Here is a 25,276-nt window from a genome sequence, read left to right on the forward strand (position 1 = left end):
AAGGAGAGCACCCGCCCAACCTGCCCACAGGGTCTCTGCTGACACAAATCCCAGCCGTGTGCCTATGGCTAGCTGCAATGCCTGGCTGCATCCCCTTTGTGAGCTCTGAAATCCAGGCTAGTTCTAGGACCTCTCAGCCCTGTAGATCAAGCGCTGCCACAGCACCATTTCTCTCCCTACTTTACACAGGCGGGGGGAGGAATTAAGCTTAGCCCTCCTAATTAATGCACTGTGGCTCGACGCAGTGAGTTTGGATAAACAATTCCTGAGCCACGAAGTCTACTCTTCATTTTGTTACATTTTATTTTCTAGGGCTGGTTTCCACTTCCGAGGGATGTTTGTTGGATGTGGGGCAGATGGAAGAGGAGTGGTGCTGAGTGAGAGAGGAAACGATTGCCAAGTATTAGGATTTGGGTGTCTACCTCTCCAATCCCATGCTTCTCTCAAGTGCACATAGTATAGTGTACCCAACTGGGAAGGAAGCCCTGGAACGGCAGGAAGGCAGAAGGCATTGATTCAGTGCTCGGCATAGAGGAAGAGCTCAGCAAATGCTGGCGAGGTGTACTGGTGTTTTTGATTAATGCTCTTTGTATGCATTAAGTGCTATAAATATTATTTAATAACAGTAATACATGGAAGATGATTGAATTTTTTTGTATTTTAGAGAAAAACACAATATGTGGTAGTAATTATTGTCTTTGCAACAAGTGGTAAAACGTGTTCCCAAATGCTGAATTTGGAAATTGCCCAGGTAGAAATTCAAGTGTAAACTTTCCTCTCACATCATTTATTTTTGCCTTGTTTACATAACAGGAATGTCTTTAAGTGAGCATTAGAAATGCCTTCCAAAAAACCAAAATAAGATTTTCATTTTTCCTGAATACATGAGGTACATAAGGTACCGTGAATAGGGTCTAAGGAACGTACAAGAGACTATTTGCAATAAAGGATTCTCATGGAGATGGATACGAGGGGTTTTGAATTTGATGCTATTACTAGGGAAATGCTTGCAGCAAATGAATGCTTACAGCAGCCCATACTTGCCACAGGGGTAAAAGACATTTCCAGCCATCCAGGGGTGAGTCTCATGAATGCTTAATGGGCATCCCATCAGCTAGAAATGTACTCTGAGACCTGTCCAGGAATGACTGCTGTGATAGCTAATTTAGTGTGTCAAATTGGAGGATATTATGGAATAAGATTGTGTGTCAAATTGGAGGGTTTTTTGTTTTTTGGTTTTTTTTTGGTGAGGAAGATTGGCCCTGAGCTAACATCTGTTGCCAGTCTTCCTCTTTTTGCTTGAGGAAGATTGTCGCTGAGCTAACATCTGTGCCAATCTTCCTCTATTTTATATGTGGGATGCTGCCACAGCATGGCTTGATGAGCAGTGTTTAGGTCTGCACCCAGGATCTAAACTGCAAACCCTGGGCCACTGAAGCAGAGCATGGGAACTTAGCCACTACACCACTGGGCCAGCCCCTGGAGGATGTTTTTGAATGATACTAACATTTAAATTGGTAAACAGATTGTTTTCATAATGTGGGTGGGCCTCATCCAATCAGTTGAAGGCCTGAACAGAACAAAAAGAGTGGACTACTCAAGCAAGAGGAAATTCTTCAGTAGGCTGCCTTCTACCTTCATCTGCACTATCAGCTCTGCTGGGTCTTCGCCTGCTGGCCTACTCTTCACGTTTTGGACTTTCCAGCCTCCATAATTGCATGAGTCAATTCTTCATATTAAATATCTTTATATATATTATTGTATTGTGTATACACATATTATATACAATATTGGTTGTATTTGTACAACCAATTGTTGGTTGTACAGTTGGTTCTGTTTCTCTGGAGAATCCTGATGAATACAACCACCAACAGCCTTTGAATGTTCCTCTTTCTTGCCAAAGGAAGGAATGGGGACCTGGGAAACTAGCTGGGTGATGGAGCAGAAAGTGAGAGAGTAAGAAAAACATTGACAGCTGTGGATTGAAACACTGCTCTTTTTATTTTTTTATTTTTTTTTTGAGGAAGATTAGCCCTGAGCTAAGTACTGCCAATCCTCCTCTTTTTGCTGAGGAAGACTGGCCCTGAGCTAACATCCATGCCCATCTTCCTCTCCTTTATATGTGGGATGCCTACCACAGCATGGCTTATTACCAAGTGGTGCCGTGTTCGCACCCGGGATCTGAACCAGCGAACCCCAGGCCGCAGAGAAGCGGAACATGCAAACCTAACGGCTGTGCCACCGGGCTGGCCCTGAAACACTGCTCTTATAATGCTTTGATTGAGCTAGTTATGCAGATTGCCAAAGTGATTTGCCTTTCTTAAAACATGTCTTTAAAGTTAAAAATAAGTGGAGAGGCTGGCCCCATGGCCGAGTGGTTAAGTTCATGCACTCTGCTTCAGCGGCCAGGGGTTCCCTGGTTTGGATCCTGGGCGTGGACCTAGGCACTGCTTGTCAAGCCACACTGTGGTGACATCCCACATAGAAGTAGAATGACCTACAACTGTGATATACAAGTATGTACTGGGGCTTTGGGGAGAAAAGAAAAAAAACGGAAGATTGGCAACAGATGTTAGCTCAGGGCCAATCTTCCTCACTAAAAAGCATATTAAAAATAAATAAATAAATGGATCACAAGGAGTGCAGTAGCACAGCGAGATCAAGTATTGATCACTGATCACTTGTTCCCCCTGTCCTTTATTGCTCCTGACTGATCTCTATTAAGGACTACGCTTGACTCTGTCAACAGGTTAACTGAGTAAAAGATAATTTGACAATATCATTCCTCTGCTGAAGTGACTTTGATTACTTCCCACTGCCTTATTAGTAAATCTAATTTGCCTGTCATGGTACACAAGGTGCCTTAAAGATCCGATTCCAAAAGACATTTCTCCTTCCAGGTCTCACTAGGGTCTTTCCCTCTCTGATTGCTGGAGACTTACTGATCTGCTCATCAGTGCGTGAATATGCCACTATGCTGCTGTTTGCCCTCTACCGTTGATGTGCTTTTCCTGTTCTTTGGTGGCTGAATTTTTAGCCCCAATTGAAAAGGAAACCCAGCTGTAAAATAGTTTCAATTCTATAGAATCAGAAAATCTCCTCCTTTTTGCTGTCAGAGCACTTTTGACCTGTCCCTGAGCACAGCATCACACCAGTTTCTAGTGGACTTTGCTGCGTGCAAGTCTGACTCTCCTGCTGGAGCTCTGATGTCAACTGTGTTCCTTGATCACTGTGTGACACTGGGAAGTTATTTCCCTACTAAGGCCCAATTTTCTTGTCTGGGAAATTGTGAAAATAATAGGACTATTAGGAAAATTAAATGTTTTAATACATGAAAGTATTTAGATTGGTGCTTGGCATATAGAAAGAGCTCTAAAATATTAACTTCAATTCATTTATCTATCGATCTTCAAGAAATATTTACTGAGTGCCTGTTACGGGCCCAGGCATTGTTTATCACCATCACCCTTACAATTATTGAGTTCACAGTCATCTTTGAATGCTGAACATCTAGCCCAATAAATGTCACATAGATGTTCATTATATGTTTATCGATGTAAGAATTGCTTCGGTCATTAGGCTTAAGCATTAGGAAATTGGATGCTCAGTTTCATTCTATTTATTAGGTAAAAAGATACAGCCTATAGCTATGAAAAACATGCTTTATGCCCTTAGGCTGCTTTCCTTAATGGTCGAGAATTTAAATAACCTAATTAAAATGAAATACTATCTCCCTTGTATGCAAAATAACTATGTTTATGAAGACAACACATTATGAAATTACATTGGAAGCAGCAATTTATAAATAGTACGATTAGGTATTTTTGTCTTAGTGTACTGTAGCAAATTTTAGTATAATTAGATATAAATTTAACTTTTGAAATATTAATGATCTCAACTCTTTGAAACAAAATCGGTATAACTTTGCAAGAGCTACATATATAACATTAGCTGTTGGTAATAACACAAATCTCAAATGCAAATATACTTAAATTTTATAATTTTTATGTTATTGTATCTAACATCTCTCAGTCCCTGCTATATTATAAATCACACTCAAAATTGTGAGAAACACAAATGAAAGTATGTCCTTTCCCACATAAAGATAACGCACACATTCTTAGGTGTCAAATGTAGAAACTATGGATTGAGACAACCACAGTCTGTGTTACATATGCAACTTTAGTAACAAAGCAGACTCATTGTTATGTGCTCTGATTATGTGGTTTTCAGATGCCTAAACTTGTCCATTTGGGGATAACTGACATAGATCAACTTGGTTTAATGGCACAGTGTTATAGTCTTTTCAGGCTAATAGTGCAAATGTTATAAATTCAGTGCTACTTTAGAGATGAACGTGTCAACTATTCTGATAAAAATGTCATATACAATAGGAGTGGAGTCAAGAAAGAGATGGGTCTGGATTCTTAATGCTGCTATTTGGCAGTGAAACTGGGTGGGCCTGGATGGGCTGAACACATGCTTACCACTACATTGGCAAGATCAAGGATTACCGGGGAACCGTGATCCCTAGCGAAACCCCCCTTGCTCCACTGCCAGGTCAAACTTGTGGCTCCTGTGGAGAGAAAACCTACTGAAGTGGAGTGGAGATTCACTGAGGCAGGAGATGAGGTATGGGTCATCACAAGATCAGGAAGAATTATCCCCAAACCTGAATTTCCCAGAGCTGATGGCATTGTCCCTGAAACATGGATTGATGACACCAAGAACACATCAGTGGAAGATGCTCTAGAACAAACCTGTATGCCCCATCTAAAGACACTGGAAGAGGAGGCAGTGGAGGCAATGGGGATCCAGGGGACTTAGAAACACAAGAAAGTCTGTTGGTATTGACCCTAGGGAGAACAGCTTCTCCCCTCCTTGACTTAAACTTGAAATCTGGAGCAACCTCTTCTTCAAATGGCAATAAAGAGTTATGATCCTAAAAATTAAAAAAATTAGAAATTTAATTTAAAATTTTAATTAAATTTTAAGCTTGAGACCATTATTCTTGACACCTTTTTGAGTGATAAAGCAAAGCTCCCCATCCCAGTTGCAGAGTCAGGGGTGGTAGAGAGATAGGTAGAAGGTAGAGTGATGGCAGTATTATTTTGTTGTTGTTGTTGTTTTATTTCTGTGGTAACTTTACAGCATTTTAAAGTCATATACTCTACGTTTAAACATTTATCCCTAAAAATACCTGAGCTATGTAACAGTCTAGATGTACCTATATCACTCTTCTACTACAAAGGGGGAGAAAACTTTCTTTCTAAAGCTATGAATTGAAATAAATGACCATTTACAAAAAAAAAAAATTATTTTAAAATTTTACTATCTCATTACCTTAACAGAGAGCAATGCAGCCTAGTCACAAGGAGCCCAGACTCTGGAACCAGACCACCCAAGCTGAGTTCCACTGACACGCTCTCTGTGGCTCAGCTTCCTAATTTGTGAAACAGGGATGCTGAAAATAATAGTCCGTACTACATAGGGTGATCATGAGGATTCACGAGCTGACACATGTAAAGTGCTTAGAATAGTGTGTGTCTAGCACAATGGCAGGACTATGTCTGGACATCTCTCTCTAACAGGAGAGACCCTTTCCATGATTGAACGGAGTGCTTAGAATCTCCATAGTTTGAAACAAAATCTCATCCTTCTCACTTGTCTTCTACTAGTCTGTAAGTACCTGGACTGCTGAGGCTGTATCTTATTCATCATTTTTTCTGGTTCCACTTAACATAGGTGCTTAATAAATGTCTGTTGACATGTATGTTTTTTGAACCACTTGAAAATCTAACATTGGTGTTTCATTCCTTTTCAGTTCTCAGGCATAATTCTTCTTTTTATTTATTGCTGAAGCAGATTTGCCCTGAGCTAACATCTGTTGCCAGTCTTCCTCTTTTTGTCTTTTCTTTATGTGAGCTGCCACCCCAGCATGGCCCCTAACAGACTAGTGGTATATGTCTGCGCCTGGGGACTGAATCTGGGCCGCTACAGCAGAGCATGCTGAACTTAACCACTAGGCCACCAGGGCTGGCCATAATTCTTATATTTGTATAGAATCCTTGCCATGTAACACTATAGCAAAACTATCAGTAATTCACAGTTTAGATTGACTTTTTGTTTAATTTTGCCAGAAAACAGTTGGGTACCAACTATATATGTCAGGCACAATGTTGTTGGGCACTACTGATACGAGAATAATACCAGCATGATCTCAACCCAGGATGAGCTCAAAGTTGCTCATTTAATGCAATATTCTCAATCAAAAGTCCTGAGGCAATGGGAGATTTTAGCATTTTCTGTATGTTTGGAGGAAGTCAGAGCTGTGAGAGACTTTACATTGAGTGGCTCTAGGAAGGCAGAGATGAACCTGAAGGCACCGCCTGTGGAGAGGGTTATAGAAAAGGGAATCACAAAAGAGAGAAGCAGAGGGTGAGAGAATAAAAAGCATCGTAGATAAACTTAGTTTTACCTGATTTTATTTTTTTTGGACTAACAGTCCTAGGGAAGAGGGTTTTGGGATTATCTTAACCTAAGAGTTCTCAAAATGTCCTCTTGGACCCGCAGCATCAGCAGCCCTTGGGAACTTGTTAAAAATGCAGATTCTTGGGCCGTATTTCAGGCCTTCTGAGTCGGAAGCTCTGGGGGATGGAGCCCAGCAATCTGGTTATCACAGGCCCTCTATGTGGAACCTCTGTCATCACCTAACCAGACTGCATGTAGATAATTATTTACATTCACTGCCTATTAAGTTAACAGTAATGAAACATTTTTTAAAACATCATCATTGTGATCTCTAAATAATTACTGCATATGGGAGTCATGTGTTTCTGCCAGTCCTGAAGATAAAGAAGTAGTTCTTTTCTGCTTTCTCATTAGTGATAAAAATGACATAATTAGACAGCTCACAATACAAAGCAGTATTTGCTTAACATCAGATGATTATTCGTAATAATAAATACCATAGCTATTCAGAGAAAGCAGCCATAACCACAGGTGCAGGGCATTGTGGAGGGTCAGGAGTTCAGGAGAGGTGGGCCGTCCTGCTCTAGCTCTGGGTTCCTAGATGAGCCTTCTGCTTGTTTGTTGCTAAGTAACAAACCACCCCAAACTTGGTGGGCTAAAACAACAATTTATTGTTCTCTCTCATAGTTCTGGGGGTTTCCTGGGCTCAGCTAGGAAGTTCTTGCTTGCATCTCTTTTTGCAGTTGCAGTCTGATTTCAGCTGGGATAGAGTTTCCAAAGGTTTGGCTTGGCTGGATATCAGCAAGCACTTCCTCGCTCACAGTCTTGGCCTCTTTCTGTCTGCACTTAGTGTCTCGTCCTCCAGGGTCTCTCCACATGACTTGGGCTTCTCACAGCGTAGCGGTTTCAGAGAGGTGCTCATCTTATGATGCAGCTGGCTTCTGAGAGAGGAAGTGGAACTCCAAGGCCTCTGAAAGACCTGGAGATGACACCCTATCAATTCTGCTCTGTTCTGTTGGTCACAGCAATCACAGATCAAGTCCTGATTCAAGAGGAGGGAATACACAGGTGTGAACACCTGGAGACACGGTTTATTGGAGAGCCATCTTTTGGAGACCAAGTACCACAAGTCACTTCACTGATAATCTCTGGAAAATGTTGGGTTTAACTTAGAAGATCTCTGGCATGTTCTTGCAAGTAGCTGCACCTTTCCATGGCTCACAAAACTTCCCTCAGTACATTGTAATTCACCAAGGAGAGCAGTAAAATATATCCAGAATAAATATCATCAATTTTCTATTCCCATGGCATTTTATTTTCAGTTGGTTACCAATATGGGCTGTTTCATAAGAAAAACCAAAGAAATTTTTCTTCAGGTTATAAAGCTACTAGCAGCCTCCCAGAAAAATATATCTCTAATGCTGATGAAGCATCTTTGCTTTAGTTTCCTCTCTGCAGTCAGAGCACACTAAGGCACCAGGCTACAACACAATTTCAAAGTGATGATATATAACCAATGAATTGGTGTATGTAAGTTTTTTTTAAAGTCAATAATACCTTATATATTCACTTTAGTGAGGGTTTTTTGGGAACTTTTATCCCATTAAAATTGTTGTTCCTGAATAACATAATGGTTCTATTCTGATCCAAATGTTTTGAAGTACAAGGTTTTGTAGAGAAATACGATGTCCTGTAGGAATTCCTGTTGAGTGGAAATAATTGTGGATTTTCTTAGAATTTTTTGAGTATACAGGCTCTACTGCTCAGAGTATTTATCTCGAGAGATCAAACCAGATGCCATATCCTTGTATGAAAGTCATTAAAGTTTTACCAAAGAAGCAAAATAAAATTCTAAGCTCTAAATCATTAAAAATTACTTTTAAATTGCTTGTTCTCTTAATGTAGTACAGGATTTTTACAAGATTTGAATCTATAGTAAAATCTTTATAAACTATTCTTTGCTAGGATGCCAAAAACATCTTTTCCGTAATATATTACTATAGTGTATAAAATTTTAAAATGAAGGTGATTGGAAATGTTTATACCTTATGCCTTAGACAGTTTCTTCTTTTATGCTATTTACGTTTGAATGCCTAAGCAGAACGTTTTTCTTCACATTTATAGTACACAGTATGTACACAATGAACTACCCGCTGTTCAAATTTAGGTCACAGTCATAGCATATTTTTAAATTATTCTCTACATCAGTTAATTAGGGGATGTGGACCTGTGAATTTGCATAGAAAACATTTTGCTTTATCTTTCTTATCCAGCCACGTTCACTTTGAAGCCTTCCTGGACCACTCTGTATAAGTAGTCAGCCACAGCCCCTCTCCTACCTCCCCAACTCATCTTATTGCTGGTCAGCGTCTAGCACGGGGCCTGGCATAATGAAGATGTACAATGACTATTTGGTGAATGAATGAATACCTTTGTTTCCTTAATTGAGTGGAAAACATTCCCGGTCCCAAATGACTTCAACTTGAACCTTGGGTTTCTAAGATCACCTAGACTAAGCATGAGTCTGTTAAGTGCAGGTTCTCCCAATTCTCAAAGGTGACTGGCTTTTTTGAGTGAAAATATTTGAAAACCTTTTGTAGAAATCTAACGTAGGTAAAATTTAACATAAATACTAAATTATAATACTAATACAAAGGGTAAAATTTAGCATAGAAACTAGCAAGTTATATTTAGTGTTAAGATTTAAAATGTCCTATTTTACAGATTCGTATAAATCACATTTTAAACATTTTAACAGTTGAGTGTTTCTTAATTTAGAAGTAAAAAGGAATGTTAGAATTTTCCATTTTGCCCTCAGAAAACTGGGTCATAACAGCAAAACGAATGGCACAAATGTAAATCACTAGAGCATGGTGAAACAGTGAGTTATTCTCTTCTAGCAAATGATAATATGTTCTGCTAGCTACAGCTTTTCATCATGGAGTTCCAAGGATGCTAAGGAAAATTAGAACGGTTGCCCTCAGTGCAGTAGTACCTTAACTTCACTGTGTCAGAGAAGTGTTTTTAAACTTTGGGGAAAAGGAGTCAAAGAGAAGTTACATAAAATTTTAGATCAGAGAATAGTCCTGGCATTTGCTAAGAAAGGACAATAAGCAAGTTTCTTGACCATGCCAGTTAAGTGTCCCTTTGATCATGTAATGCTGCTCCAGCTAATGGCAAACTGTGCTAGAACAAGAGACCAGTTGTGGGGAAGGGTAGCACATGACAAGTTTTAAGTGAATGGTCTAGTGATGCTATACCATATAACTTTATTTTTTTTTTTGCATCCATTTAAGTAAACTAGTGATTTAAAAATCAGTGGTACTCAGCCAGTTTCACATATTAAAAATGGTAGAAAAATACAGTCATGCATCTCTGATGATGGGGATACATTCTGAGAAATGCATTGTTTGGTGATTTCATCATTGTGCAAATATCACAGAGTGTACTTACACAGCCCTAGATGGTATAGCCTACTATACACTTAGGCTGTATAGTACTAATCTTATGGGACCACCAACGTATATGTGGTCCATCACTGACCAAAATGTCATTATGTGGCACATGACTGTATTTGACTTTTATCTTTTTAAATGAAAGCATTATACTCATTTTAAATATAAGAAATAGTAATGTCACATTTTTAGTCCTCCCTAGGACTATTAATGCTCAGTAGAGAGCATGTGCATCTTTATTATATGGGAAGTTAAAATGGGATTGAGTAATTGTTATTTAGCAACTATTCTATAGATGAGTGTATAAGTTTTCTCTTATTGCTTCTGTGGACTGAATTGCATCCCCCAAAGTTCGTAAGTTTTAATCAAAACTTCCAATGTGACTATATTTGGAGATAGGGCCTTTAGGGAGATAATTAGGGTTAAATGAGCTTGTAAAGTTGGGCCCTAATCCAATAAGATTAATGTTGTTATAAGAAGAGGAAGAGATACCAGAGAGCTCTCGCCACACACATGGAATAAAGGCCATGTGAGGACCCAGTGAGATGGTAGCCATCTACCAGCCAGAAAGAGAGGTCTCACCAGAAACCAACCCTGACAGCACCTTCCTCTTGGACTTCCAGCCTCCAGAATGTGAGAAAACAAATTTCTGTTGTTTAAGCCACCCAGCCTGTGGTATTTGGCAGCCTGAGAAGACTAATATGGCTTCTGAATGAACCGCTCCAAATTTTATTGGCTTAAAACAACCATGATGAGTATTTGCTCAGTTCTGAGGATCAGGTATTTGAGTACAGTTTGGCAGGGACAGCCCTTCTCTGTTCCATGTGGTGTTGCATGGGGCAGATCAGCAAGGTGAGGAGATTCCAAGGGGACCTCATCCACACATCTGGGGTCTTGGTGCTGGCAGTTGGCTGGGGAGCCACAGTTTTTCTTCATGTGGCCTTTCTCTTTCCACATTATTTCTACTTCTCCTGTGATAAAATGGCCTAGACTCCTTTACATGGCAGACGGGTTCCCTTTTTGTGAAAGTAGAAGCTGTAAATCCTTTTAAAGTCTGGAGTCAGAACTCCCAGAATGTCACTTTCACTATTTTCCATTGGTCAAAACAAGTCATTCCAAATAGTCTGAGACGACTGGGAGATTTTGTGCATGGTAAAATGAAACAGAACATTCTGAGAGTGAGCTCTCCTTTTTGCAATAATTTCAGCTGATTATAGACTACAGTAGACTTTAAAAGATGAGCTTAGGTCACTAAGCAGCATAAATAAGATAAAGCAAAAAAACAGGATGAAGAAAATCTTCTTAAAATTGACTGAATATTACTTTTATCATAACAAACGCTAAATTTTATCTGTTTTATGTTGTGTGATCCCAGGTTTTGCTCAGTATGTAAAATAGTTAATATCTTACATGGACAAGGAAACAACTTGTAAGTATGTATAAGAATCAAAAGAGAACACATCCATTCATTAATTTAAAAACCTAATAATTGTCTATTAAATGCTTACTACCTACTATGAGAGCTTCTGGACACTGGATATACAGTAGTGAACTAACAGAGGCCTTAACTTTGTTATCCCTAAGAAAGTCCCTAACGAAGTCATCAGAGCTTTAAGTTTCTAGTGGGGAGAGACAGATAACAAACAAACAATTATGTATTAAGTCAGGTGGTGAGTACATGGAAAAAACAAAACAGAAGAAGAGAGAAAGTGATTGGAAAGAAATTGAGTAAGGGAAAGTTTGCTATTTTAAATAGAATAATCAGGTTAAAGCTGTCAGAAAAGGCAAAATTTGAACATCTCAAGATAATTAGAGAATTAGACATGCAGAAATCTGGAGGAAGATCCTTCTGTGCAAAGGCCCTAAGACAGGAATGTTCTGGAATATTCTAGCAAGAATGGCTGAAGCACAGTGAGGGAAAAGATGGAATTGAGAAGTATCCAAGGGCCAGACATACAGTCTTTCAAGCTATTGTAAGACTTTATTTCATTCTGAGTGTGATTGAAATTATTCTAGTTTTTAAAAAGCTCTCTGCATGCAGTGTGGAGAATAAACTGTAGGGAAACACAAATTGAACAGAGAACCCATTAGGAAGCTGTTACAGGATTCTGGGGAAAAAAAATAACACAGATGAGTTCCTGGGTGATACTTGAGGTTGTACAGAGAGCTGGTCAGATTCACCGTATACAATGAAAGCAGAGTTGATCTACTTACATAAGAAGTGGGGTGTAAAATACTAATAGTAAAAAATGACAATGCTTTTTGGCCTGAGCAGCTCATTGAAGAGTAAGAGCTATTTCCTTAATTGGCAGCAATGGGAAAAGAGCAAGTTTTGGTATAAAGGAAACCAAGAGTTTAGTTTATATGTAAAGTACCTAACACTGTATCTGGCACATGTTTAAGAGGAAGCTCTGTCCATTTGATATTTTCTATTCCTCCCTTATAACCTTATTTCTACAACACAATAAAAAGTATCCTAAAAAGGGGGGAGGGGCAAAAAAGAGCCAAGCTCTTGACAGCAAAACAGAGCATTCTAGCTAGGAATTTTCATATATTCAGAGTAAATTTGATGTCAGTGAATGGGATGGCTTCCTGGGCAATACACTGTCATCCACTCAGTTTCATGCTAGTTTGGTTAGACTGCATGAACTTAACCAAAAGAAACCCTAAAGCCACTGCTAAGATTAATTTCTCATGACAGTCACTACACATGTACACAGAATTTCAGAAAGAAATTTGTCATAGTACATTGATGATTGTAGAGGTTAAAAAATCATTTAGAATTTAGTACTATGGTTTCGTTACACAGCTATATTTTTTTTCTAAAGAAAAACTACTTTCAGCTGTAACTATGAAATTTCTGTTGGTAAATTCAAGTTTAAAGGTGTGCTAAAACATTAGCAAATTCTATTTACCTTAATACAATTCTTTAACAGTTGAAAATAGTTATTTAAGTAATAAAAGTCACATAAAGTTTCTGTATTTGCAGGAAAATAATCATTTTTGGAGTTTTCTAATAAGATAGATAAATATTCTGGGATAAATGATATGGGTGAGCATCAGGGGTTCTTGTTGATTGAGTTCTTAGCTTATTTTGGCTAAATATACAACCATCCCAGTATGTGCAGTTTTGAAATCCTTTGATGAAGACATAAATTTATAGCGGCTATTTCACATGGAACGATAAACATACTATTTAAATGCTTATGCAGATATTTACTATAAAAAGTCATTTTGCCATTCCATATCTATTTGTTCATTTCCCTGAAAATCGCTTATCCATTGTCCCAACACATAAATTACACTATTTACTTAAAATAATATGTGGATCATATATTAAAATTTTGTATTGAATTTGGTCTACTTTACTGACATTTTCCTTATTTTGTTGCCCTTATAGAAAATGTTCTCCTTATATCATCTTTATTTGTTGCTCAATGGAACAGTTAACTAACGTGCAAATCTTAGTAATAATTTACTAGTGAGATAAAGACCTACTTCTGTTCTGCAGCTTTCTGGCAACAGCACTGGCTTCCTTTGTTGGCTAATTCAATAGTGACTTTAACTATGGGATTTCCAAGGTAGAGTGTTATCAGATCCTGTGTTATTGATGTGACACTAGTTCATTCAACAAATATTTTTGAGCCCCTATGATATGGTAGACATCTTCAACAAATATTTGTCAAATAACGGAATGAGTTGAAGAAATCTGTCTTATAACTATGACTTGAGCAGAATTTTCCTTTGGTTTTTTACTTTGGAATAATTTCAGATTTACAGGAAAATTATGAGGATTTGATAGAATGTTGTCATATACTCATCACCTAGCTTCCCCTAACTGAACATCTTACATAATTGTAATTTTTACATATTGCTTTTGTTAAAGTTAAGAAATTAACATTGATCCTATCCTATTAACTACAGACTGTTTTTAAAGATTTCACCGTTTTTCTGCTCATGTCTATTTTTATGTCCCAGGATCCAATCTAGGATACCACATTGCATTGATCATCATGTCTCCTTATCTCTTTCTCCCCATGACAATTTTTGAGCAGACTTTTGACATCTATGTCCAAAATATTTGAATGTCTAGAGTTTGTGTTTTCATCGATTATTAAGTGTCTATCGTAATACACTGTTCTTGGCACTAGAAAATAGACATGACTAGAATATTCTTATCTTAGAGAGGCTCATAATCTATTGTGAGCAAATAATTCCAGCAATGACATAAGTGCTGTAACAGAGGAATAGTGAGGATATAAGGAAAACCATCTGACTCCCACTGGAATCATTAGATTAGATCTTCAAGGACAGTGAATGAGACTTCTACAGTTAAATGGGAGCATTCAAGACAAGGAATGGCATATGCAAAGGCACAGAGGTGAGAAACACAGCATAGTGACTGACGAGACTGGCATGTGGAGTGAATGAGTGAGTAATAAGAGAATACAAAGACCAGGGGGAGTCAGATCCCAAAGGACTTATATGTTCTACTAAAAAACGTGGGCTTCATTTCTCAGGCAATGAGAGCCACTAAATTTTTTTTTAAGCAGAATCTATAAAGATTTTCCCCTATATTATGTGACAGAGATTGTTATAAGATCATTAGATCATTCTGGGGAGTTATGCCTGTCTACTAGATTTTTATTCAGTACAGTGTGGTTTTCTCAAAGATTGATTTTCCCTTAATGTTCAATAAGGATTAGGAGGGTCTTTAGGACAAAGGCTATCATTCATAAACTTTTTTAGACATTCTCTCTCTTCATAAGTAAATTTTAGTAACAACCAATGAAAACATACTTACATTTCACCTTTATTGTCCAAATTTTCTATATTTTCCTACAAATAAGAAATGTAGTGGGACACAAAATCCAAACCAACAAAAGCAAAAATAAATAAGTGGGACTATATCAAACTAAAAAGCTTCTGTACAGCAAAGGAAACCATCAACAACATGAAAAGGCAACCTACCAAACAGGAGAAAATATTTGGAAATTGTATATCTGGTAAGAGGTTAATATCCAAAATATGTAAGGAACTCATACAACTTAACAGCAAAAAAACAAACAATCCGATGAAAAAAGATGGATATAGGATCTGAGTAGACATTTTTCCAAAGAAGACATACAGATGTCCAGCAAGCCCAAGAAAAGATGTTCAACATCACTAATCATCAGGGAAATGCAAATCAAAACCACAATGAGATGTCACCTCACCCCCTAAAAGACAAGAGATAACAAGTGTTGGAGAGGATGTAGAGAAAAGGGAATTATTGTGCACTCTTGGTGGTAATGTAAATTAGTGCAGCCACTATGAAAAATAGTATGGAGGTTCCTCAAAAAGTTAAAGATAGACTACCATATGATCCAGCAATTCTATTTCTGGGTATTTATCCAGAAGTAGGAAAAGAAAGAAGGAAAAGAAAATACTAATTCGAAAAGATATATGCACTCCCATGTTCATTGCAGCGTTATTTACAATAGCCAAGGTATGGAAACAACCTAAGTGTCCACCAGTGGACAATGGATAAAAAAGATGTGCTGTATATACACAATGGAATATTATTCAGCCATAAAAAAGAAGGAAATCTTGCTGTTTATGACAGCATGGATGGATCTTGTGAGCATTGTGCTAAGTGAAATAAGTCAGACAGAGAAAGACAAATAGTGTATGATCTTACTTATATATGGAATATAAACAAAAATCCTAAATTCGTAGAAACAGAGAATAGATTGCTGGTAGGGTGTGGGGAGTGGGCAACGTGGATGAAGATAGTCAAAATGTACAAACTTCCAGTTGTAAAATAAATAAGTCCTGGGGATGTAATGTCCAGCATGGTGACTATAGTTAATAATGCTGTACTGTATATTTGAAAGTTGATAAGAGAGTAGATCTTAAAAGTTCTCAACACAAGAAAAGAAAACTTTTAACTGTGACGTGATGGATGTTAACTAGACCTATTGTGGTGATCATTTCATAATATATGCAAATATAGAATCATTATGTTGTATATCTGAAACTAATAAAATGTTATATGTTAACTATATCTCAATAAAAAAAAAATTAATGGATGTGGACAGAACTGAGGGCTGTAGAAGAACACAAAGAATGTTGCTCAAACCTGGAATGGTTTTCTGAATGTGGAAAAAAGTTGTTAATTTTATAAAAGAATGAACATTTTTAAATCCCAACTTAATAGTTTGCTGAAATCGCCAAGTCAAGCACCAAAGGAAGGAATTTTATTCTGAATTTATACAAGGCACAGGGGATAAAATTATACATTTTCAAGCAAGGCCAGGCTGTTTTTTGTCTGTTTTAGAAGCCAGTATTGTTCAGACCTTGCTACTCAATGTATGATCAGCATCACCGGGGAGCTACTGGATCACTACCTGCTTTTGTAACAGGATCCTCTGTGATTCGTATGCACATTCAAGTTTTAGAAGCACTAACTTAAGACATTGGTTATTAGATTTTTAAATTTTTATGAAGAAATATGTGATAGCCATAAATAAAATCACGGCTGTAGTTTATTTTTAAAAGAAGAAAACTTGTCAAGACAATGTGCTTGCTAAAATTCTTCTAGAAAGGAAAGAACATTGTGTGTGCCTATCAATCTTTTTGAATATGCGTTTTATTTTTACCTAACAGCATGCAGGGACAAATGGGAGCACTGTTTTTAAGCATCTCTAAATGCTACTTCATTATATTTCACTCCTTCTGATTCTGCTTTTTTAATGACTGAGTGAAATTTACTATATCAATCTTGCAAGAAAGTTTTAGATATGTAACTTTAAATGCTGAATTCTTTAACCTACCACGTAAATATTTGGGTTTATGTCAAGCTTTAATATGACTTTTATAAAATTCTGAATTTCTTGGGAATTTAAGTATAATATCTTTGTATTCTTTGTGATTTCTGCAAGAACTATAATTCCCGACTGTATTTTAAGTGAAATTTTAATAAATGAAAGATAGAAATAATTTACCTTTCAGAGGACCTATGCCCTTTTCAAATTATTTCCTTATATATTTAAAAGTGTCTGGTTAGGGGCTTATTATATACAAAAGTATTGTTAGAGCTACAGTGATTTTTGCCTTCAGGAAATTAGCATCAAAGTCTGGGATGCTAGCTTGCTCATGAATAATTCTGATTCATTTATTTATTTATTGTTATTAATCTAAGACAGGGATCAGCAAACTTTCTGTAAAGGGCCAGATAGTAAACATTTTAGCTTTTGTGGCCCATACAGTCTCTGTCTTACCTACTCAATTTTGCCATTGTAGCATGAAAGTAGCCATAGCTAATAAATATATAAATGAGCATGAACTTGTTCCAATAAAACTTTATTCATGAACACTGAAATTTCAACTTTATATCTTATTCTTCTTTTGATTTTTTTTGTAGTCACTTGAAATTGTAAAAGCCATTCTTAGCTCGTAGGCTAAACATAACAGCCAGTGGGCTGGATTTGGCCCGCAGGCTATAGTTGGCTGACATCTGATAGAACGCATTGAGTATATGAATGTATATTGATGGTAGTTTACTATTGATTATAGATTTAATAGGAACCTGATGAGTTCCTGGTATCTAAGCTATAACATTGCTATTATGTTTTTGTTGATTTGAGAAGAAAACCAGAGACAGAGATAGAAGTAAAGAGAACTAAAAATCATTGAGAATGTATTATGTACTAAACACTGTGCTCAGCATTTTCCATGTTTCATTTTATTTAAACTCCCCCATATCCCAGTGAAATAGGTAGCATCATTGCCATTTTACACAAGAAAAATTGAGGCTTAAATAACTTTTCAAGGTCACGCAGCAAGTCAATGGCAGAATTAATCCAAGTCTGGCTTCACATCCTGAGATGTTTGCACTATAACACATTGGCCACAATGACTCACCAACAGGAATGCATGCTGTATACTAAAAAGATTTATTTTTTGAGTCAGATGAGAGAAAGTGTCACAGAGAATGTAGTGTTTATTTGGAACCTTGCGGTGGAATTCTGACAAGCAGTAGGAAAGTAGAGGGAGGCATTCCAAATACAGGGGCAAAGCTAAGAAGATAGAAGTTCGAGGTTAAAAAGTAGGCAGATGGAAGACCACTTTTGAATTCCCAGTGGATGTGACATTGTTAACTTACTCCCCTTCATTTCTCTGCCTCTTCCTCTTTGTAATTTTCAGCTTTTGTAGCCTGATAAAAAAGAATTGATTCACATTCTTCTTTTTACTTATTTGTCTCTATTCTTGACCCAAATTTTCAAAAAGTAAACTCATTGCTGCTCCCCTGGCAATTCTGTGTCCCGAAGAAAAATTTCAGAAGGAGCCTCCAATTTCCACCAATTGTACTTGGCAGTGTGCTGTAATAAAAGACTAAGGAGGTAGCTGGTAGAGGTTGTGTCTTTCACACACCATCGCCTTTTGTACTTTCTCAAAGCAGATTACAGCCGCATAGCTATTTAGATGATATGCAAATTATATCTGGTCACAGTATTTGAGCTAGATAATAATTACTACATAGGTAGAGTGGTGCCTGTTTCATTGACACAACTATGCACCTTATTACAGACTCTGTATTTGTTGTATGGTGAGAATGTTGAGAAACATAATCTGCATTTTCCTCTTAATAACTCAGTCTCATATGTAATATGTGTTTAATTTTTAGGCACTTTAATTCTTCTTTGTTCAGGGATCCCTCATAGCCCAAAGAGCTGAGGTAACACAATTAGAAGTTAGTACAGAACATCTGCGCTAGAGTCCAGAGTAAATGTTAGAAAAATGATATGAGAAAGTTCTACCCTAACAGAGGTTCCCCATGTCTTTGGGTTAGCATTTTCTACAGTGCACATGATTCTATAGGATAAAGAAAGAATAAAAAAATGTGTGAAAGAACCTCTCACAAAGAAAATCTACAGTATCAAACAGTGTTCGATTTTTATGCAGGAGATGGAAGACATGACTTTGTATTTTGAGGGTCAAACTCAAATATGTTTCTCATGTCCTAATGTTTATTTAGGGAAAAGTAAGCGGTTTTCATGGAGTCTTAAAGAGGTAAGAGATCAGTAGAGTCTCTGTTGCTACTAAAGACCATTTTCCAAGATTTAAGAAATGTCCTGTCCTTTATAACTGTTAAATTATATGATGAAACGAAAAAGAGGAAACACCGTCAGGAAACATTTTATAAGTGGTGACTCCTGTAATTCACAGGATGCAGCATATTTTGAAATAGTAACCTGGGGACTGTCTGCTTATGACAATATCATCCTAAAGTACCTCTAGCTATAACATGTTGAAATAGCATGCATTGGGGAAGCTACAGCCATGAGTCCAACTCTTCTTTCCTAAATAATACTTTTGGCTGATCTAAGCTGCCCCTAGATCTTTAAAGCCAACTGTCTTATCCACACAACCTACCCAGGCAGGATCCAGAAAGCAAGCTGTGAGCTGCAGTACTTGCCTTTGACAATTATCCTGGTCGCCTTTCTGCTTTATGTTTCTACTTTTTCTCTTGCTCTCTCTTTCTTAGTTCCCAGATTCCAGCCCTTGCTCCCTTGGAGCCTTCATTTCAGGACTACCTTCAGTCAGTCGTGCAGATTTTCTCTCTCTTATTTGCCAAGACTGTACTTTTCTTCCTGGTATTGGCTTTGGTTTTAGTTTTGGCCTGTGTATTCTCCACAAGGAAGAATCCTGTTCACTTAAGTAGGCATATTTTTAACTCTTCTATCTCTAACACAGGCTTATATCTATGTTCATGGTTCTTCGCATCTAGATTGTGGCCTGCTTCATAGGTGAGAGTTCAGGACAAGGGTTTGCTGAAAGGCAGCAGAGGAAGAGTGGGAGTTGCTGATAGATAGACTTAACGACAAAATTACAGCTATGGTTAAGGACAAGTGCAAATACAGTAGCCTATTTTCAGAAGTAATTATCTTTTATCTCCTTTTATTTTTTTGCCTCTGTTAAGATCAATTTTCCTCATTTCATCTAATGTTTCAGTTGAAGTTTAACTCCGTTTTCAGAATACCATCAAAGTGGGTAAGGTAGTATGTCTATGTACTTTTATTATTTTTCTTTGATAGCTAATCTGTTCAGTCTACATGACTTGACTGTCCAAGAATATGACTTCTCATGCTTTTGCAGTAACCGTAGTAGTCTCTAATTAAAAGTCACTAGGCTCACTGCCTCCCTTGTACAGAACTGACACTGAGGTGAGATTCCTTCTAACGTCAAGGAGAAATCGATTTCTTTAGATCTATTTCTTTAAAATGCACTTTTAATAAATGTACACACATATAATCCAAATAACCCTATAAACTAGTATGTTTTCCTCCCCTAAGGAATCGTTCATAATAGTTAAGCATCATAGCATGTACTACGGGAGCTTCATATTTCGCATCTTATAGAGCCCATGAACGGGTCACATGGCTCTAGGATTACATCTTACTCTTCATTCACACTCCCCTGGACGTGCTGATTCTGATTTTTGGCTTTCACAGTCTTCAACCCATTATTCTAATCTTTGTTTTTTCAGTGTTTCGCCATTTCACTTGCTCAAGTTTCCATGGTATTTCCAAGCTGCTGCTGACTGCTCCTTTAATTGTGGACTTCTCTTCTTGTTTACTTTTATTTTCCACTTTTCCTCCCTATTGCACAATCCCGTGCTGTACTTAGGCTTTCTTCTGTGTCTTTACTCTCATTGTTTGTTTTGCTTAGAATGTCTTCTCTCCTCAACACTTAGCTGTATCGTGTACATGATTTTAAGTCCAGCTCATGTTGTTTACATAAACCCTTTCCTGAGAAACAGGCGCTCCTTGATCAGTCTTTAATTTCCTTTGTGCTTATGATCTCGACTAAAATACCTGGCAATTAATCATACATGACTTTTTTCACTAACTTGTGTTGTTTCCCTAACTTGATTGTAAATTTCATAAATGTAAGGAATTAAAATTTTTGCTCCACAAAGTCTGACAGTACTAGACATGAGCAAATTCTTAGAAGACTGTTCTTTCTAATGAAAATACATGTGCTCTCTGTACGGTATCAGGACAGCTACAATTAATTTAACCTCGAAGCATTTGCTTCTTAATATGAAAAAAAATGTAGCTAATGATACTATCTGATTTGACAGTAATATTGCTAATGAACCATTAAAACATAAAATGCACCATGTAATACCATTTTAAGGCATTGGTTATTTAGTTTAAAATGCCATTATTGTATGTTTTATGCCTTTATTTTTATAGCTAGATTTTGATTTTGTACCTTATGTAGGTTTGCATTGTGCTGTAACAGAAAGACACACTGTGGCAAAGAAACTAGGTAGAATGGTGAAAAGCAAAACGTAATCAAGAGGAAGGGGCCGGCTGGTGGTGTAGTGGTGAAGCTTGTAGTGCTCTGCTTCAGCGACCCAAGTTTGCAGGTTTGGATCCTGGGTGCGGACCTACACCACTCGGCAACCCGTGCTGTAGCAGCAGCACACATACAAAATAGAGGAAGATTGGCACAGGTGTTAGTTCAGGGCCAATCTTCCTCACCAAAAAAGAGAGAGAGAGAGAGAGTAGTGATTAGTGATGGCTGGGGATGAACATAGAGACATCTGCATTGGGCAATATTACTATACCTTTAGAATTTTGATAGTAGTCAACAGAAATAAAAACGGTTAAATCATGTGTTTCTTTTCCTTCTAAGAAACTATAATAACTACAAAGCAATTTTTAGTCCCCAGATATGAAATTGAAAACTAAGAGAAATAATTACAAACTAAAAGTAACTTAGCATACACAAAGGGAAACTAAGTTATCTAAGAGGCAGGTGGTTATTGAAGTCATATTGGCTTAGAACATTGTGTAAATTTCAGGTGTACATTATTATGTATGAGTTTCTGCGTAGACTGCATCATGTTCACCACCAATAGTCTAGTTTTTATCTGTCACCATCCATCTGGGGCCCTTTACCCCTTTCACCCTCCCCTACCCCTTTTCCCTCTGATCGCCACTAATCTGTTCTCTTTATCCGTGTGTTTGTTTATCTTCCACATGTGAGTGAAATCAGACGGTGTTTTGTCTTTCTCTGTCTGCCTTCGTGCACTTAGTATAGTACCCTCAAGGTCCATCCATGTTGCAAATGGGACAATTTTGTCTTTTTATAGCTGAGTAGTATTCCATTGTATATATACCACATCTTTATCCATTTATCTGTTGATGGGCACTTGGGTTGCTTCCGTGGCGTGGATATTGTGAATAATGCTGCAATGAGCACAGAGATGCATAAACCTCTTTGAATTGTTGATTTCAAGTTCTTTGGATAAATACCCAGTAGTGGGATGGCTGGAACATATGGTATTCCTATTTTTAAGTTTTCCATAGTGACTGTACCAGTTGGCATCCCTACCAGTGGTGTATGAGGGTTCCCTTTCCTCCACATCCTCTCCAATGTTTGTTATTTCTTGTTTTGTTAATTATAGCCATTCTGACAGGTGTAAGATAGTATCTCATTGTCGTTTTGATTTGCATTTCCCTAATAATTAGTGATGTTGAACATCTTTGAATGTGCCTGCTGACCTTCTGTATATCTTCTTTGGAAAAATGTCTGTTCCTATCCTCTGCCTATTTTTTTTCTTTTTTTGCTGAGGAAGATTAGCCCTGAGCTAGTATCTGTGCCAATCTTCCTCCACTTTTTTTTATATGTGGCTTGCTGTCACAGCATGGCTGAAGAGTGGAGTAGATCCATGCCCAAGATCCGAACCTGTGAACCTGGGCCACTGAAATGGAGCATGCCAAACTTAACCACTATGCCATGGGGCCTGCCCCACCTCTGCCCATTCTTTTGACTGGGTTGTTTGTGTTTTTGTTGTTGAGTTGTATGAATTCTTTATATATTTTAGAGATTAACCCCTTGTCAGATATATGACTTGCAAATATTTTTTCCCACCTGGTGGGTTGTCTTTTTGTTTTGTTCATGGTTTCCTTTGCCTTGCAGAAGCTTTTTAGTCTGATGAAGTCCCATTTGTTTATTTTTTCTCTTGTTTCCCTTGCCTGAGTAGACATGGTATTCAAAAAAGATACTGCTAAGACTGATGTCAAAGAGGGTACTCCCTATGTTTTCTTTTAGGAGTTTCATGGTTTCAGATCTTACATTCAAGTCTTTAATCCATTTTGAGTTGATTTTTGTGCATGGTGTAAGATAATGGTCTATTTTCATTCTTTTGCATGTGGCTGTCCAGTTTTCCAAACACCATATATTGAAAAGACTTCCTTTCTCCATTGTGTGTTCTTGACTCCCTTCTCGAAGATTAGCTGTCCATAGATGTGTGGTTTTATTTCTGGGCTTTCAGTTCTGTTCCATTGATCTGTGTGTCTGTTTTCTGCCAGTACCATGCTATTTTGATTACTATAGCTTTGTAGTATATTTTCATGTCAGGGATTGTGATGCCTCCAGCTTTGTTCTTTTTTCTTATTATTGCTTTGGCTATTTGGGTGTTTTGTTGTTCCTCATAAATTTTAGGATTCCTTGTTCTATCTCCATGCGGAATGTCATTGGGATTCTGATTGGATTGCATTGAATCTATAGATTGCCTTAGGTAACATGGACATTTTAACTATGTTTATTCTTCCAATCCATGAGCATGGAATATCTTTCCCTTCCTTTATGTCTTCTTCAATTTCTTTCAGTAATGTCTTATAGTTTTCAGTGTGTAGGTCTTTCACCTTTTTGGTTAAATTTATTCCTAGATATTGTATTCTTTTTGGTGCCATTGTAAATGGGACTGTATTCTTAACTTCTCTTTCTGCTAATTCATTATTAGTGTATAGAAATGCATCTGATTTTTGAATGTTGCTTTCTAGTTTCCTATTTCTCCTCTAAAAAATTACCACAGGGGCTGGCCCAGTGGCACAGTTAAGTTCACACGTTCTGCTTTGGTGGCCCAGGGTTCACCAGTTCAGATCCCGGGTGTGGACATGGCACCGCTTGGCAAGCCATGCTGTGGCAGGCATCCTACATAGAAAATACAGGAAGATGGGCTCGGATGTTAGTTCAGGGCCCGTCTTCCTCAACAAAAAGAGGAGGATTGGCACCAGATGTTAGCTCAGGGCTAATCGTCCAAAAAAAAAAAAAATTACCACAAATTTAGTGACTTGTTCACAAATTTATTATTTTACAGTTCTGGATGTCAGAAATCTAAAACTGGTCTATAGGGCTGTGTTTCTTCAGGAGACTCAAAGAGAGAACCCATTTCCTTGCCTTTTCTAGCTTCTAGAAGCTGCCTGCTCTCCTTGGCTTGTGCCCACACATCATTCTGACCTCTGCTTACATTGTCATGTCTCCTTCTCAAACTCTGGCCCCCCCGCCTGCCTCTTATAAGGATCCTGTGATTATATTAGGTCCACCTGGATAACCCAACATAATGTCTCCATCGCAAGATCCTTAACTTAATCATATCTTCAAAACTCCTTTTGCCATATGAGGTAACAGATTCATAGGTTTTGGGGATTTGGACAGTGACTCTGTGCAGGGACATTATTCTGGCTATCATAGGTACAAACATATTAAGACTGCAGCTCATCATCTTCCCACTTTTAAGTACATGGAAAAGAGTAACAAAAACATGTTTAAATCTGGGATTTTTAGACGATATTCCTGGGAAATTATCATGTAAAGTGAAATACCTTTCTGCAAATGAATTTAGGTTGAGAATTTTCACAAGTCAGAATTTTATAATGTATTGTTCCTCATTTATACCATTTCTTTGTACGTGTGCTGATTCAAAAATGTTCAAATAATTATTTGTTGTTCACTGAATGTGCTATTTTCATTCATATCCCCCAAGCTTGTATAAAAGGCAAATGCTGCCTACATTTTAAAAGTTCTGTAAATAAGCACCCTGTATTTAAATACAGATCTGGAATTTCATTATGTTTGTCGAACTTTCTAATGATATAGAGGTAACATCTCAACAAAATGTCTCAGTGATATTTAAGGAGCATTTTTATAAACAATGTAAATTCATCCCACGGAAAATAGATCATGGAAATTTAATCATTTTTTTAATTACTGAGAGGGACTATTAAGATGCCACTGTCACTTTAAAAGCATGGCCACCATCAGGTTAAGTTAGCAAGATTACCTAAAAATAAATTAATCAACAGTAATTGTTCACTTGTGCTCAGCATAATCTGAAACCTTTTGGGTAACACAAAATAAATGTAAGCATGACCTTTTCTACCTGTCTATTTGGGAAGATTAGGTAGATAGTCTATTCATGTAAACTAAATTTCTTTAGAAATCGAACAATGAGCATGGTTGTTGGATTAGAGGAGTCAGGAAACTTTTCTGGTGGATGCGATTTTGAA

The 25,276-nt window shown here is 37.4% G+C and overlaps 1 protein-coding gene across 10 annotated transcripts in view; it reads left to right on the forward strand.

The window, feature by feature from the left end:
- The window catches only part of MARCHF1 (membrane associated ring-CH-type finger 1), a 763,974-nt gene that overhangs the window by 354,815 nt on the left and 383,883 nt on the right, over window positions 1–25,276 (forward strand). The window contains exon 1 of one of the 10 annotated variants that reach the window (XM_023636355.2): window positions 14,188–14,307. The exons of the other annotated variants lie outside the window; for them this stretch is intronic. Within the exon in view, the coding sequence (XP_023492123.1) occupies window positions 14,244–14,307 (64 nt within the window). The 5' untranslated portion in view covers window positions 14,188–14,243. Of the gene's footprint in view, window positions 1–14,187; window positions 14,308–25,276 lie in introns of those variants that run through there. 10 annotated transcript variants of the gene reach the window in all.

Source organism: Equus caballus, chromosome 2 (assembly GCF_041296265.1).
Source record: "Equus caballus isolate H_3958 breed thoroughbred chromosome 2, TB-T2T, whole genome shotgun sequence".
In the NCBI taxonomy this organism is placed as follows: Eukaryota; Metazoa; Chordata; class Mammalia; order Perissodactyla; family Equidae; genus Equus; species Equus caballus.